General features: G+C 41.1%; 2 protein-coding genes across 2 annotated transcripts in view; both read right to left on the bottom strand.

Annotated features, from left to right (window-relative positions):
• The window catches only part of LOC101076017 (ras-related protein Rab-26-like), a 41,974-nt gene extending 38,121 nt beyond the window's left edge, over positions 1-3,853 (bottom strand). Inside the window, exons 1-2 of the mRNA XM_003961547.3 lie at positions 3,389-3,853; positions 2,559-2,669 (exon numbers count right to left, since the gene is read on the bottom strand). Coding sequence (XP_003961596.2) covers positions 2,559-2,669; positions 3,389-3,577 — 300 coding nt within the window. The 5' untranslated portion in view covers positions 3,578-3,853. The remainder of the gene's footprint in view (positions 1-2,558; positions 2,670-3,388) is intronic.
• A 3,040-nt stretch (positions 3,854-6,893) lies between these two features.
• Positions 6,894-14,365, bottom strand: lmf1 (lipase maturation factor 1). The gene is made up of 11 exons (XM_003961546.3): positions 14,121-14,365; positions 13,206-13,515; positions 12,950-12,960; positions 12,001-12,149; positions 10,718-10,783; positions 8,988-9,155; positions 8,364-8,538; positions 8,047-8,200; positions 7,774-7,957; positions 7,224-7,336; positions 6,894-7,116 (listed from the first exon to the last, which is right to left on the bottom strand). Exons 1-11 carry the CDS (start codon positions 14,332-14,334, stop codon positions 6,930-6,932), a joined length of 1,731 nt encoding a protein of 576 aa, XP_003961595.1. The 5' UTR covers positions 14,335-14,365; the 3' UTR covers positions 6,894-6,929.
• Positions 14,366-14,560: the final 195 nt, after the last annotated feature.

A 14,560-nucleotide genomic window follows, 5' to 3' on the forward strand; every position in this document is an offset into this window, starting at 1 on the left:
CCCCTAACCATAACCATCCCTACTAATCCTCTGACCGTATCCTCAACCTCAACTTTAAAACCACAGTTTAACCCTCAAACAGTCCTGTGAAAATGTACTTGACTCCCAAAATTGTCCTCACTTTGCTAGTAGAATGCAAGGTGTGTGTATCTCTACTTATAGCAAGTACAAGAACAGATACACACACCCTGCCCCACCACAGTCCAAAAACACACACATTAGTTAAGGTGGTGACTTCACCTCAGCAAAAGTGTAGTTGTATGTATGTGTGTGTGTGTATATGTGTATATGGCTGTGTGTGTGGCTGTGTGTTCGTAAATAGATTCGATTTGATCAAGGCTGCTGTGTTTTGACAGCTCGACACTCAGCGGGTGAAAATGAGGACAGAAATAGATAAGGAATCAACGCAAAACCCCAAAACAAAAATGAATGTAGTCAACACCTCAGCCATCTTCCCTGGCTGTCATTGAGCCTTTTGATGCAGAAGCTGGGGGGGAGCTGAGCTTTGCTCTCTGTCCCAGAGGCAACAGTGACACTGACACAAACCCTTTCTCAGTGCAGACTCATAGCGCTTTCTGTTTTTACTCTGGTACCATTTTTTTGGTTTGCTAGTTAGGGGTACGGGTTAGGGTTTCATTTAGTGTTTAGTGTGGGAGGGTGTGTGTCTGTGTGTGTGTGTGTGTGGGGGGGGGGGGGTTGTTAGTTGTTGGTTGTATATCGGAGTGAGACGTTAATAGAAAATTAAGTAGGGATAAAGGTGGGTACAAGATTAAGAATGAAGGTGATAAACAGGTTTTAAATGAACGTGTGAAATTAGGTAGATTAGGGTTACGTTAAGGTTAAGAAAAGGTATCCGGGTTAGGTTATCAAAAAGAGTTGGGGTTAGGGTTAGAAAAAGAAATAGGATTAGAGTTTAGGGTTTAGGTTAAGTGTTCGGGTTTAGGGTTAGAGGTTAGGGCTAGGTTTGGGGTTAAAGTCAGGATTAGGGTTAGTGTTAGTGTTTATTGTTAGGGTCACGGTTAGGGTTTAGGGTTAGAGTGAAAGAAAGTTAATAGGGTTGGGAATAGGGTGACAGAAAGTTAATAGGTCAAGTGTTAGGGTTTAGGGTTAGGCTTTGGGTTTGGGCTTAGGGTCAAGGTTTCTTGTTAGGGTTAGGGTTTAGGATTAGTTTTAGTTTTAGGGTTCAGGTTTAGGGGATTAGGGTGAAACAAAGTTAAAAGGGATAGGGTTACGATGAAAGAATTTTAATCAGGTTAGTATCAGGGTGAAAGACTATTAATAGGGCTAGTGTTAGGGTTAGGGTAAAAGAAAGTTAATAGGGTTCATCTTAGGGTTCGAGGTTAGGGATAAGGTTTAGGGTTAGGGGTAGGGTGAAAGAAAGGTCTCCACCTGATCACCAGTAGGTGTGTCATTTTTATGAACACAAATAAACACAGGTGGTTCCACATTGCAACCCGGCACTGTGGTAAAATAGGTGGAATCAATCTCTCGCACGTGCACTTCCAGTTTATTAAAAAAAAGTCTGTGTAGATTCTCAATCATCCAGGTCATCATTATCCAAGGTAGTTTTCTCTGTCAACTGGACTGTGTTTCTTCTTTATTAAAAAAGCCAATATGAAAAATAAACTTGTGTTTATATGCATGAGAACAGGGTCTAAAAAGGTTAAGTGGAAATTCAGGTACAATAACACAGCCTTGATTATCTTCAATTATTTACGAGGGTTACAGCAACTTTTCAAAGGCGAACCATCAATTTCTATACAATCTAATAAAATCCTATTAACATTCTGGCTAAAACTGCCCCCTTTGGGAGGGCTTTATTCTGCTATGGGTCTTTCCTGAAGGGGAAACCAGTCAAAAAAACAAAAACGCCTCTAATCTGGGGCTGTGCAAGTGTCCGTGCCGCTCACAACTCCCTGTGGGCAACAGTCAGAAAATGCCAGCACTAAAAAGGGATTAGCTTGTCAATAAAGACATTAACCTCCTTTTGTTTTATGTTTTTAGTGTGAATGTTCCTGCTCATTGGGTGAGAGATTTAAGACTCTGCGAGTGCAAAGTGAGACAGCACAAGTGAAACAGCACAGGTGACACACGGAATGCAAGCAACCCAAAGAAGAAGTAGCTTGTTATGTAACTTTGAGGTTTTTTTTGCAGTTGTAGCAACGCTTTATTTACTACCAGGCCGGCCGGTTAATATTGAAATGGTGACGTAAACTGAGCCATAGTTGATATCATTGTTACTTCTCCAACAGGATTTGAAATGATAAAAAAAAGTGTCTGATAATTTCCTGAGCTTGCATCATCATGTTTTATCTTATTTAGATAATACTACCGTTTAAAACACTATTGTAAATGTGTGATGTGAGTTGGCATATTTGTCCAACCGTCTCTAATATTCCCTTGACGGCAACAGGAGCAACAAAGTCAAACATTCTTGGCAGCAAATATCTGAACTAGGTGCAAATACTGGAAATTTACCAGCAACAGGTGATATTTTAAGTGAAGTAAGTGTGTGTGTATGTGTGTTTGTGAGAGAGAGAGACAGAGAGAATTTGTACCCTGAAGTCAATGCCCACAGTGGAGATAAAGCTGCCAGCTAGAAAGGCTCCATCTTTGAATCGAACCAACAGACACGTCTTTCCGACTCCTGAATCCCCCACCAGCATCACCTGAGACAAAGAGAGAGAGAGTAGATGAGAATGCCATCTCTCACACACACACGAGCACATACACATTCACTGTAATCAAAGTGTTACACCAGTAGGAAATCGCCGACGCGGGACGGTGAGGGAGAGCTTGGAACCGAGTTTTTTCCAACGTCCCTGTCAGACCAAAATTCCTGTTCACATTTTGCATCGTGCTTCATGTTTGAATGACCTTTGATGGGAGCAAACATTTAAAATAAAGAACGAGATGCAGTGATCCCCTGTTACAACACCTTACATGATAAGAATATCAAATCAAGTAGGGCAACAAAAAACTGTTACCTCCTTCGCCTCAACACATGGACATTCTACTGCCCTCTCCATGCTCCAACTCCACTAACAGACTCCTCCAAGTGAAGATAGTGTGGGCTGGTTTGCTAGTATATAAAATAGTAGTTTGTTTATTATTTCAATGTCTACATGGATGTGTGTTGTGGTCTCGACAACATAAACCTCCGTCCATAAAACCTCTGTAACCTTTACAACATAGCTGAAAAGAAGAAAGAACATTTTGTTGATAAAATAAAGAGAGATTAGATACATTTAAGCTCTATTTTATGCCGTCTTCACGCTGTGAAAACGATTTGCTTTCAGCATCTCTTACCTCCGCGCTTCGTATCTGTTTAGTCACATGGGTTCATTGATTGATTGATTGATTAGTTTTGCAGTATCTCTCTGCTCACCTTGAAGGCGATGTCATAAAATTCCCCGCTGTTGCTCAGAGACGGTCTGCTGGGATAAACGAGTCCGGACGAGGGAGCGGCGGCGGCGGCCAGACCTTTCCCCGTCCTCCCGCCGTCTCTCCCGCTGCTCGGCGAACCTTTGGGGCTCTTGGAGCTCACTTTACCTTTCATCGCCTTCTTCCTTGACATGGTCACCTGTTCAGCTGTGGGTGAGTGGAACACTTTTTCCTCCCCAACACTTTTCCCCCCGTGGAATTCCGCGTAAAGGCAACAGAAGTTCAGTCGCGCGTCGCGAACATAACTGCGCGTAAAAAGGGCGTAAAGTAGTGACGTTTCCACCCGTGAAACTGAACCGGACGGGAACGGTGGACAGCTGTTATCCCGCAGGAGCAGCTGGATGGCTGTGAATCCGGGCTCTGCTTCACTGTGTAAACACCTCAGTCTCCTCCCTCCCTCTCTCCGACTGAGATGTTCGGAGCGCATGAAGGTGCTGTTGTTTCCGTGCATTTAAAGGGAAAATCCACCGAAATTCCAATGATAACCCCACAACAATCGAGAATCAAAATGTTCCATCAAATTTTTATGAGTCTGTTGTCTGATGTTGACAGATTGTTATTTTCTTCAGGTGATTTCGGCTGCAAAAATGGAATAAAGTATCTGTATATAGCTGCGATAAATTAAGCTTAAATTTTAAGTAAAATGTAGTCAATCCATTCTTCAGGACGCAGTCCTTCTAGTGAGTAAATGCACTGTCTAGGTTACCAAACAAGCGATCCCATTGTCTTTGTAAACATGATAAACAATATCCCTGTAATTCTTCTGCTATAACGTCTTTACGTCCCCACCAAAGTGAACCAAATTATAAAATAAATAAAGGGACAGATTTCAGACAAAATTATCACTGGGCTGCCGGCCAGCTACATGTTTTAGTAACCTCTAGATTGCCCTTCCAATGATATAGTGTCCTACTATAAAACCAATGGAATGCCCTCCCTGTGGCCAAAACACAATAGAGTGCCCTTCAGCTTTTTTTAAATTTTTTTAAAAAAAAATTATTCTACACCTGTTAATAAGGATTTATATTTTCCTATAAATCAGGATTCACCTGTCAGTTTTGGTGCTGGATGGGTTTTTAGTTGTTTGTCAAACTCTCCCCCAACAAATGCTGAGAGCCCAACATAGAAGCTGGTCCAGTCCTAATGCTCCAGATGTTTACGGCACCTGAAGATTAGCTGTGCGACAAAGCTACCTGCCGCCAGGGGCTGCTCCACATTCAAAAGCTACATGAATCTTGCAGTTTTCTCCACACAAAGTACCCGAGTGTCTGCAGTGGACGTTTCCAGGGAACGGCGGCTCAACTATGTTCTAGTTCTAATTTTTCTTCCCATGGTGATTCCAGATTCATTATATAAAAAAAGCACAAAATAGGAAAAGAAAGAAGGAGAACAACAACCTGAGTTGACCTTGGATGGCGTCAACCCTGTGAAATGTCTGTGCCTGCGGACAAAGTCCAAGAAGACCGTGGGAAAACTGCTGACAACTGGGACAGAGGACAGGTGGTGTCCAATCAGTCTTTATATCTTAAGATTTAAACCAGAGGTTGGAAGGGAAGGACTGACTTGGGCAATTAGCTCTTAATTGTCTGTCTGAGTGCAAATTTAGTAGTTGTCACTACTAAGTTCAAAGCTAAACTGTCACTGTTGCTGCTGTATGACTCGTTCCTTATGTTGATCTATGAGCGGACACATCGGCCATAATTCAATTTAGAAATAGACCCATGTGCTCTGGTGACTCACTGACTGCATTTGCTTCTTGTGGAGAGGGAGGAGAATAGTCTATTTCAGTCTGAGGTATTCATACCTGAAAGTTGTCCAGTGCAACAGTGTGTCAGTGCCCAGTGTCCAAATCAACCCACACCACTTAGGGTCTGAGTCACTAAGCGTAGCCACCGCCATCATTTCACAACCCCTTCACAGCAGGACAGGGCTAAAAGAGACAGAAAGGCACAAAAGCTGGCAGAGCTAATGTATTTACGTTCAGAAAGTTGGAAGCGCAAGACTCGGGATGTAGGCGTGTTCGCTGGGGATACTACTAAGACTTGCCATGAAAAGCAGTAAGATGGAAACAAAAGGAGCACATCTTCTGTTGTGATGAGGAACCCCAGCCCACAGACGCACCAGTAGGACAGATCATCTAACTCTTGTGATGGAGAATGCTAAAAACTCCACCACACATAAATAGATGCGATGAATTATAGATATTTTACCATCTTTGACACTGCACTGTAACTTAGCTGCCACGATTCTGCTTTATTGTACATGGTCATCCATCCATCCATCCATCCATCCATCCATCCATCCATCCATCCATCCATCCATCGTTTGTCCAATCAGAGTCTATGTGATGGACAGGTCACCAGCCTGTCACAGGACACAAAGACAGAGACACTATACCACATCAATTAAAATATATTGTTATATATTTGGATTTTGTTATATATTTGAAATCTATTTCAAGTTGAAAAACAAATCACAAAGATAAAGCCAAGTTTTTCGTTTTTTTAAAGTCATTTTTCTACATTAGAATTAACCAGCGTATGTTCATTTGTTCAACGAATGAGTGCAAACGGCTAGTGCTGCAGTGACCTCTAGTGGGGAACCATAGACATAACCTAACCTACATGCAGAAATAATGGTACATTTAAAGAGGTGAAAGTCCTAAATCTATTTAGCAACGTGCAATAAACAGCTGACGTTTATCACCAAAATCATACAGGTAAAATATGGTACACGAGGCGACCTTTTAGAAACACAAAGGAAATCATCTATGAACACATTTTTTGAGAGGGTTATGTAACATGATTAAAAAAGTGCACGTAAAAGTACTCGGCGGAGAATATAAGTTTTTTTTTTTTTCAACAAATAGCAAATGCAAGTTTATCTGAGGAACACCGCCATCTAGTGGCTGACGTTTGATACCACAGGAAGCTGGAACGCTTCACTAATTGCCTGTATTTAAAAAGAAAATCGCTCTCATTCAAGAGTTGATGTTTCCTATCTCATCTTGTTTATCAATTAAATGATGATTAATTCACATCAACAAAATGAATTGTAGATTTTCTTTTCATTTAGTGTATTAAATCTGAAAATGATATGTAACAGAATAACACATAAAAGCATTTTTTTTAAATAAAAATAGAATTAATAAAAAGCAAAACTCATATCTTGATGAAGAATCAAAGCTTTTGTCCTTACAAAAAGACACCCAAAGATTAATCTTTTTTTTTTTTTAAGTGAAGCTATTTGAATCACAGCCACACAAGTCATTTTTAGCTGTTTTACATGAACATTTTTAATATTAAATTTACATTCAATATTTTTTGATAAACAATATCTATAAAATGACATCAATCCATTTTCAATTAAAGAAAATTTTCTGAGGGAACACCGAGTTTGTCAAAGTAACATTAACACCTGGAATTCTGTCCTGTGTGTCCCTTTCTTCATCTCTGCAGCACCACCAGGGATACCAGGGTATCTTCTCAGGTCCTTTTCGGGTGTGTGTGGGGGTGGGGCCAGTTCCGGGACTGGAAGTAGCCCCTTAGCCCCTCCAGATTTAATGGAGGGAAGTAAGCACCAATGCGTTTTCTCAGCCACCACTTCCCCTGTGCTGCACTAGCGCTGCCCGGCTGACTGAATTTGTACCTGAAATGTTCTCCCCGAACCCACCTGAGGAAGAAGAGGGTTCATAGTCAGTGAAAAGTGTTTTTTTTTTTTTTAAATTGAAATTCCCAGTGAGCAGTGTTGTGAAGAAGGATGAGGACTGCTGTGCTTACCTGGGAGCTTCTCTGCCTTGAAAAGGATTTTGGTCGAGCAGCGAGAGAAGTGTGCTGTCATTGGCCAGTAGACGCCCCGCAATGTGGATCACCCACTCGCTCTGCTCATACGTCTTCATGTAAACACAGAAATATTGCACCGAAGAATGAACACTCAATCAATGAACTGTCAACTGATCTGAATCCCACTGATTACTCCATTACAACATTCGTTGGGTCCCAGTATTGTTGTATATATGTGGTACGAGCTGGTTCTGTTTGGTACGATACACATTTGTCTGTGTTTTCATTGTCAATCGTTGCAAGTTTTGATTAAATTAACAAACCAGTGTTCTCATTTTCTGGTGGGCTTCATCTGGGGAAAACTGAACTCTGTCGTTCTATATTTAACAGCACACAATGGAGGCCGGCTAACCCAAAAGACTTTCAACAGATCCATCCTTCATTCTCCTTTAAGGGTACAGTGAGTCATGATGCCATGCTCCTCAGGCACAAACCAAACTGTTCAAATGCGAGTGATTTGTTTATTTTTTTTGCTTTTGAAACTCACCTGAAAGGCAGCGAACCACATTAGCCAGTCCAGGCGATAGTGGTACGGCGATATGAGACACGGTCGGCGGTAAACATCTCCTGGTTTGCACCGAAACTGGTACTCCTCCCAAACCGCCTCAGGGTCCTTGGGATCCTGGCTCAAAGTTCCTTGAAAAATCACCTCCGTCCGTTCCTTTGTGATGCTTACATACAAACGCAGATAAATGGTCAACTGAAAGGTGCTGATGGGAAAAGTCAGAATGATTTTGAACCCAATGCCTCCTGACTGTACCTGCCAAAGGCCCCGTAGGTGTTCACAATACGCAGTGGGTCAAAAGAGGTGTTCATCACCTGCTTGGAACTGAGCAGATTCATCACCACAGGAAAGCTCAGGCAACCAATCAGAATGCCAAGAGAAATGTTCACTACGCGGCGAGTCAGCATACCTGCAGTAGTCCACAGAGATAAACAGAGATCACTGTTTATTAGGAATAAAAACAAACAAATCCATCTCTTGGCTTTAGAGGTTAATCTAAAAAACTAAATGATTTTTGGTCAATGAACAGGTTGAACATGGAGGAAACACGGGAGGAAATACAGCATGAATACCTTTGGTGGGTTTGGGAGTGTGTCCTGCTGCAGCCTCATGCTGGATCTCAAGAACTTCCTTCCTGGCTCTGGACCCAAACAGAAAGCCCAGCGATGCATCATCGAAACAGGCCAGGCTGGGAACAATGGTCAGCCAGTTAAGGAAGCTGAGATTCCCGCTCACGATCAGAACCACCTATCGAGGAAAGGAAAAGTCGTGCTCAGCTTGACTGTGTTTCAGACTAAAACTTACATGTGAATTTATCACACAAACATCAATATGTCCTCAAATATATCCTAATGGATTCACGGGAAGGTGAAGTTGGCCCTTTCCTGGTTTCATTCTTTAATAATTACAAAACACAACAAAGAAAAGTGTTAAAACCCTTCCAACTAGTTGTAAAGCCTGTTTTGGTGTTCCACAGGAACTAGTATCAGGCTTCTTCCTGGTATTTCAATGTTACTACTGTCTAGTTGGTGCTAAAACAATTACAAACAAAAGGATGCAAAAGTTAGAGTTACAAAGCATTTTTCAAGATAAAGAAAACATAAATCCTGTCTGGAGATTTTTAAAGACTAAACTCAGTAATGACAAGAAAAGGTTCCATCATATCCCTTTAGCTTCTCTTCCAGCCATAACGGTACCTGGAACAAGATCTGCATCACTCCATTGAACATACACATCCGTCTGCCTAGGAAGGTGAAGAAAGGGAAGACGAGCTCAATGAGGTGGTTGGACAAGGTCTCGAAGCGATGAAACCACCAAGGGGAGTGGTGCATGTAGTAGGACATGGGGTTTGGAACTGGCTGGGTCTGGGGACAGAGTAAAAAAAAGGAAGATTGATTTTTGCCACAGACACAGAGATATTTCAGATGTTTAAGTTGATAGCAACTTTACATTTTTCTTTCATGAAATGTGAAATGCTGGGACAGAAAAAAAAAAAATCGAACCACAGGTCCATGTGACTTTTTTTTTCTTAATAAAAGCGACCCTTTCAAAATAAAATGCACTTAAATGGTTTAGTGTGTGTGTGCATGAGGTGTAAGCATGGAAACTGTCAGCAGAGGAGCTGAAAAACAAACAAAACTCAAAAAAATGTGGGTAGGAAAATGAAAACAAACCACGCTAGTCTATGCTCTCATTGTTTTTATCCAAATAGATGGACAAAAAGGGGATTATTTGACCTACAGGGGGAAAAAAACACAGGAAACCCACAGGCAATGAGTGTGCCACCTCATATAACCAAACAGCCCCACCTGGTCGGCAAACTAGTTGCACTGCGAGAACGTACCAGAGTAAACAAACACCGACTAGTCTCGCACAGGCGACAGCTTCTGCAGCTCCTCTGAAAAGGAGCACTGTGTCTGGGGGTGTTAGCAAGGCTTTACCTGGCGCCAGTGGCTTCCAGACTCCTGGACGTGTACGCCTGTAAATCTAAACAGCACCATCGTGACAGTTAAATTTAAAGCAAGGAATTAACCCACTGCAGATAAACCTCCACACTATGTTGATTTCTCCAGTGAAATATTGTAAAACTCTGTTATATGGCCAGAAATGAAACCCTGTCAAGTTGTTTCAGAGTCTCATCTAAGGTTTTAGCAGTTAATTAGTAACAGTAACTAAACTGCTATGACAACATGAGATATTACTGTATGAGATCCTCTCTTGCAAGCTAATTACAGGTCTGTGAGAGCACTAAACCACATCCATCACAAGAGACAGAGCAGTGAAACTGGAGAAAATACTTCCTAAACACAGCAAAGCTGTATTCATTATTTTATTCTGGTTTTGTAATCGTCCAATTGAATACAGTGACTAGTCCCCAGCGAGTTCAGAACTGAAGAAGCCTTCTGGACAGAAGGTGAAATGTCTTCAAAAGTGAAGAAACACAGTACAGTTGACAGAGAAAACTAGCTTGGACTAGGAGCCTTCTACCTTTTTATCAATATCCCCAAGTCAGGAAGCAAACTACAAATATAATGAGAGTGATATTAATGATGCGGTGGAACTAATGAAAATAGAGAAACTATAGCTCATTCCCACTATAGTTCAGAATGTGTGAGTATTAATACTGTATGTTGACAATACGAGCTTCATCTCCAGTCACTGAGTCTCTAAAGGAGCTAGTGTATTCCCATCTGTGCCAATTACAGGAGATGGACTGCAGAGATGCTCAATATCCCACAGTGGAAAATTAACAGGGACTGTAGACAGAATGAAGATCTATGTCAGAGGCTGACTGAGGGAGTCTCTACACACAGCTTCAGGTTCCTGTAAAGAATCACCTGGTGTGAAGTCCTCTTTTTACTTCACAGGGTGAAAAAAAAAAATTCATTATAAAGCACAAATATTAATAATCTGGGCAGGAACACACCTCGTAGTGGTAGTCCATGCAGGTCAGTTCTCTCCAGCATTTGTCACCACGGATTTTAATGAGGCCCTGGAAAATGACAGAACACACTAAAATGTGTTTACTGCACTTCATCACACAAGTCTTGTCATAAAATGAAAAGGCTAAAACCTCAGACAAGAAAATAACAGGTCTTTGAGAATTCTTTAAGTGTTGCTTTTTAGCAACTGAGTGCTCAATTACAAGAACATTTGTTCTTTGTAGATCGAGCTATTGAGGAACATTCTGTTTCTCTGAGTTTACAAAGTATCTAGTTTCGTTTCCTGCAGTCTTGGGCTGAATGTGAGCAGAGATCCTCCCGGGTCAGATGTCGTCCTGTTGCTCCTGTCAGCTGTGAGCCACTTCTGTTAGCAGTCATGTCACATTAATGTCATAACCCTGCCTTTGCCATGTTTGAACCGTAATGAAATGAATGAATCCCTTTTAAACTTTTCTTATGAAACAATTTTATCTTGTGTCAGTCTGATTCCAGGTGTACAGAGGTACTGATGCACCTCTCACCAGAACAAAGATATTGATTTCTAAAAAGGCTGTAATATAACTAATATCTGTTTACTCAAGCCAGACTAAAACATAGATGCTTCTTCCATAAGAAAAAACACATTTTCACATTTTCATTTCGGGAAAAATACACTAAACTGATGAAACCCACTAAAAAATAAATGTGCCTTCTGTTGTGTCTCAGTCTGTTTTTCACCAAATGAGCTAAGTAAATACTGCTGCTATCCGGGGCATGAGACTGTCAATATTGACACTTCAGACTGCCATGTGGTTGCTATGGAATGTGGAAGGAATTGACTGCCGACCCCTCTAACCAGATTTAGGAAAAGCAGGACATTTCATTATGATAATGAGCTTGGCTATTTGCTTCAGCTGCTGGCAGTTCAGATGATGGCAAAAGTTGCTGATCGAATTCAGTCATGAGACCCTGAAATGTTAGCAATTCCAAGCAGAGCAAGACACACTCAATATTCCAGGAGGATCTGATTAACAGCCGGTCAAAATATATCTCAATATGTTTGTTTGATTTGCTGGTTCAGACATTCTGCATCTGAATCCATCATCCTGAATGTTCAACCTTCCTACCACCATTTCCAATTCCAGAACACCTGAATCATTTCTTGGTCGGGGCGAAGCACAAGTTACATGCACAAATAAATGCACTATTGTAATAGCGCCCCATTAAAATTAACACTTGAATGATCAGGTAGTGATTAAGTCTGGTATCTGTGAATGATGCTACGTACCGCTCCTAACATGATCCGAACAATGAGCCACCTGAAAGTCCAGATGCTGATCAGGGAGGGGGAGCAGCGACGGGGCACCTTGGACAGAGTCCACAAGGGACACAGGAAAATGGCGAGAAATCCGGTCTCCAGCAGCTGGCTCTCCCAGCCTGAAATAAAACTGGATCATTAGTATTAAAGAAAAATACATTCCACAGAAGAGTGAATAGTTTAACTCCTACTGCTCAATCAATACCATCAACCTTTAATTCATAAAAGAAAACAGACCACTTTGACACATAATAATCACATAAATGATCCAAGAGAAAGAGCGAGATGACTTGTCGATGGTTAATTGAACCTCAGAGACACTAACATTAAGTTTTTTTCTTGACAGTAACAAATGAACCACGGAATTTGGTTCTTAGTCTAGACTTGTGAGTAATCAGAGGTGCTCAGGCTGCTGTGTCAGCTTCAAGGTCCAAAACAGAGCTAGGGAGGAAGCAAATAATGACTAATAGATTCAACAGCTCCAAACCACAGACACTGGCCTGGCATCTCTACCAGCTATCCCTGGGCAAAGCAGCCCATTTATATTCTTTCTGACCTCCTTTTAGACTCACGTTTGGATAATTTAGGAAATAGTAAACAACGGAGGCCGACAATATAAAGCTGAAGTTGGCTGAACAGAATGTGCGTCTGATCTGGCTAAAAACCACTAAAGCAACATTAGAATACTGAGATTTGTCCGAGTCTGAAAGTTTAACATGATTGAATTTACTATACTAATCCCACGCTTGACAACTTAAAATGACAACCAAACCTGAGTGGCTCTTCACACAAATGCTTTGCCTCAAAAGTATGTCTTCTATGTGATGGAGGTGAACGTTGGAAATCGTTGGAATAATGAGGAATTCTTGAATAGTTGGAAATCAAGAAGCTCTGGTTGTGGACAGTGGAGTTCACTTACCAAAAGAGTACCTAGAATTAGAGGAATTTAGAATTAATTTTAAATATTTGACACCTAGAGTAATGATGTTGAAAGGAAACCAATGAAATTAATGAAATTAGAATAATGATTTGATAGGAATTACATGTGGCATTTAATGGGCAGCACGACAGTCCCAATAGCAATTAGTTTATACAGTAATTATAAAACAAGCATTTCTGATGAAAACCTTACGCTTGTTTGTTATGGCCCTCTCTGTATACAGTTATAGACTCACCATAGCTGTCCCACGTTGACCAGGGAGTGGTAAAGTACCCACAGTGTCACCATAATCACCATATTTGCCATTCCAGTCAGCAGGACAAACATCGACAGCGCCATCCCCACTAGGGCGATGCCGTCTAGGTTCGCATCCATATCGCTCCAATCTAACAGCCAGAGTATGGACGGCGTGTATGCGAAGGCAGCCATGCCGATCTTGCCACCCACATAGCGCTTAACGCTGTTGAGGTAGCTTTTGGAGGGCATCAGACCGTTCTCGCCAATCAGCTGCTTGTTCTGGTTGTAGGCGACACTGAACGCCACCACTGCAGAGGAAAGTAGAATTTACAATGCAACTGAATGCAGAAAAGTGCCATTTCACTATGTCTCTTTAAAATGTAGTCACTCTTTTTGCAGATTGTTAGGGAATTAAATGGATTTTGTCACAACTTGCAAATAGTTCTTGTCTAAAGGTTTGCACTTTAGAGGTTTGCTTTGTAATCTATATTCTGCAAAATATTACGATACAGGGGTAATATTATGATACAGGGGTATTTTAGACAAATATTTTGTAGCGTGTTGGGGAGGGTCAGTGTGGAAATTCCCCAGCATGCTTTGTGGCAGTGTGTCTGTGGGCTCAGGTTGGCGTTAATCCTGTTTTTGTTCGTTGTAAATGTTATCTTTTGCAACTTTCAATGTTAGTGTTTAATAAAGTGGCTCTTTCTGTAGTCGAACTGCAGAATAAGTTGGCAGAAGTCTGCGTCTGAGTTCCTCCGCAACCTAGAACCCTAGCTCGCCACAATATAAAACAATTGTATGACCTACACTAAAGCTATCCAGATAATATGAAAGTCTACAATTACCTTTTTAAAACAATAAAAACAATTCCAATTCCAAAATAATTGTATATAAAATAAATTGAATTACTTACAGTAAATGAATGCAACAGAACGCAGAAGAACGATTCGAGTAAGCCAGTAGGTGCCGGTCTGTAAAGACTGAACTGATGTTTCTTTCCTGTCTCCGTTTTTGCTGTATTTTTCTCCATGTCCATCACTAATACCACCTTGCTTCTCCTCCGTTTTACTGCTGTCGACATGTCTTTTCCTCACAGTACCGTCGGTGCTGTTACAGGTCACCGCCATGTTCCCGGAAGTTATGGTCACGTGACAAATACATCAGGAAATAGAGCTTCTAAACCATATAAAACTAGAAGCAGTTAATAAAAGTTTTGACACAACTATGATTTAAGTTTAGATGTAAGTTTATACTAATTATTTTATATTCTATTATTATTACTTATTTTTTCCTCCAATTCCAAAACAGCATTTCAATTTTTCTTTTACATGGACATCAGGTATAGTTTTACTA

The sequence above is a fragment of the Takifugu rubripes genome, chromosome 1 (genome assembly GCF_901000725.2).
Source record: "Takifugu rubripes chromosome 1, fTakRub1.2, whole genome shotgun sequence".
Classification (NCBI taxonomy): Eukaryota; Metazoa; Chordata; class Actinopteri; order Tetraodontiformes; family Tetraodontidae; genus Takifugu; species Takifugu rubripes.

What these genes read in the sequence shown, in the direction of transcription:
- lmf1 (XM_003961546.3), bottom strand. Translation starts at nt 14,334, where the DNA reads ATGGCGGTGACCTGTAACAGCACCGACGGTACTGTGAGGAAAAGACAT. An exon ending in GCATGGACTACCACTACGAG is followed by an intron (nt 9,156 to 10,717) that starts GTGTGTTCCTGC and finishes CTCTGTCCCCAG; the next exon opens with ACCCAGCCAGTTCCAAACCC. An exon ending in TGTGGTTCGCTGCCTTTCAG is followed by an intron (nt 7,337 to 7,773) that starts GTGAGTTTCAAA and finishes GTTTACATGAAG; the next exon opens with ACGTATGAGCAGAGCGAGTG.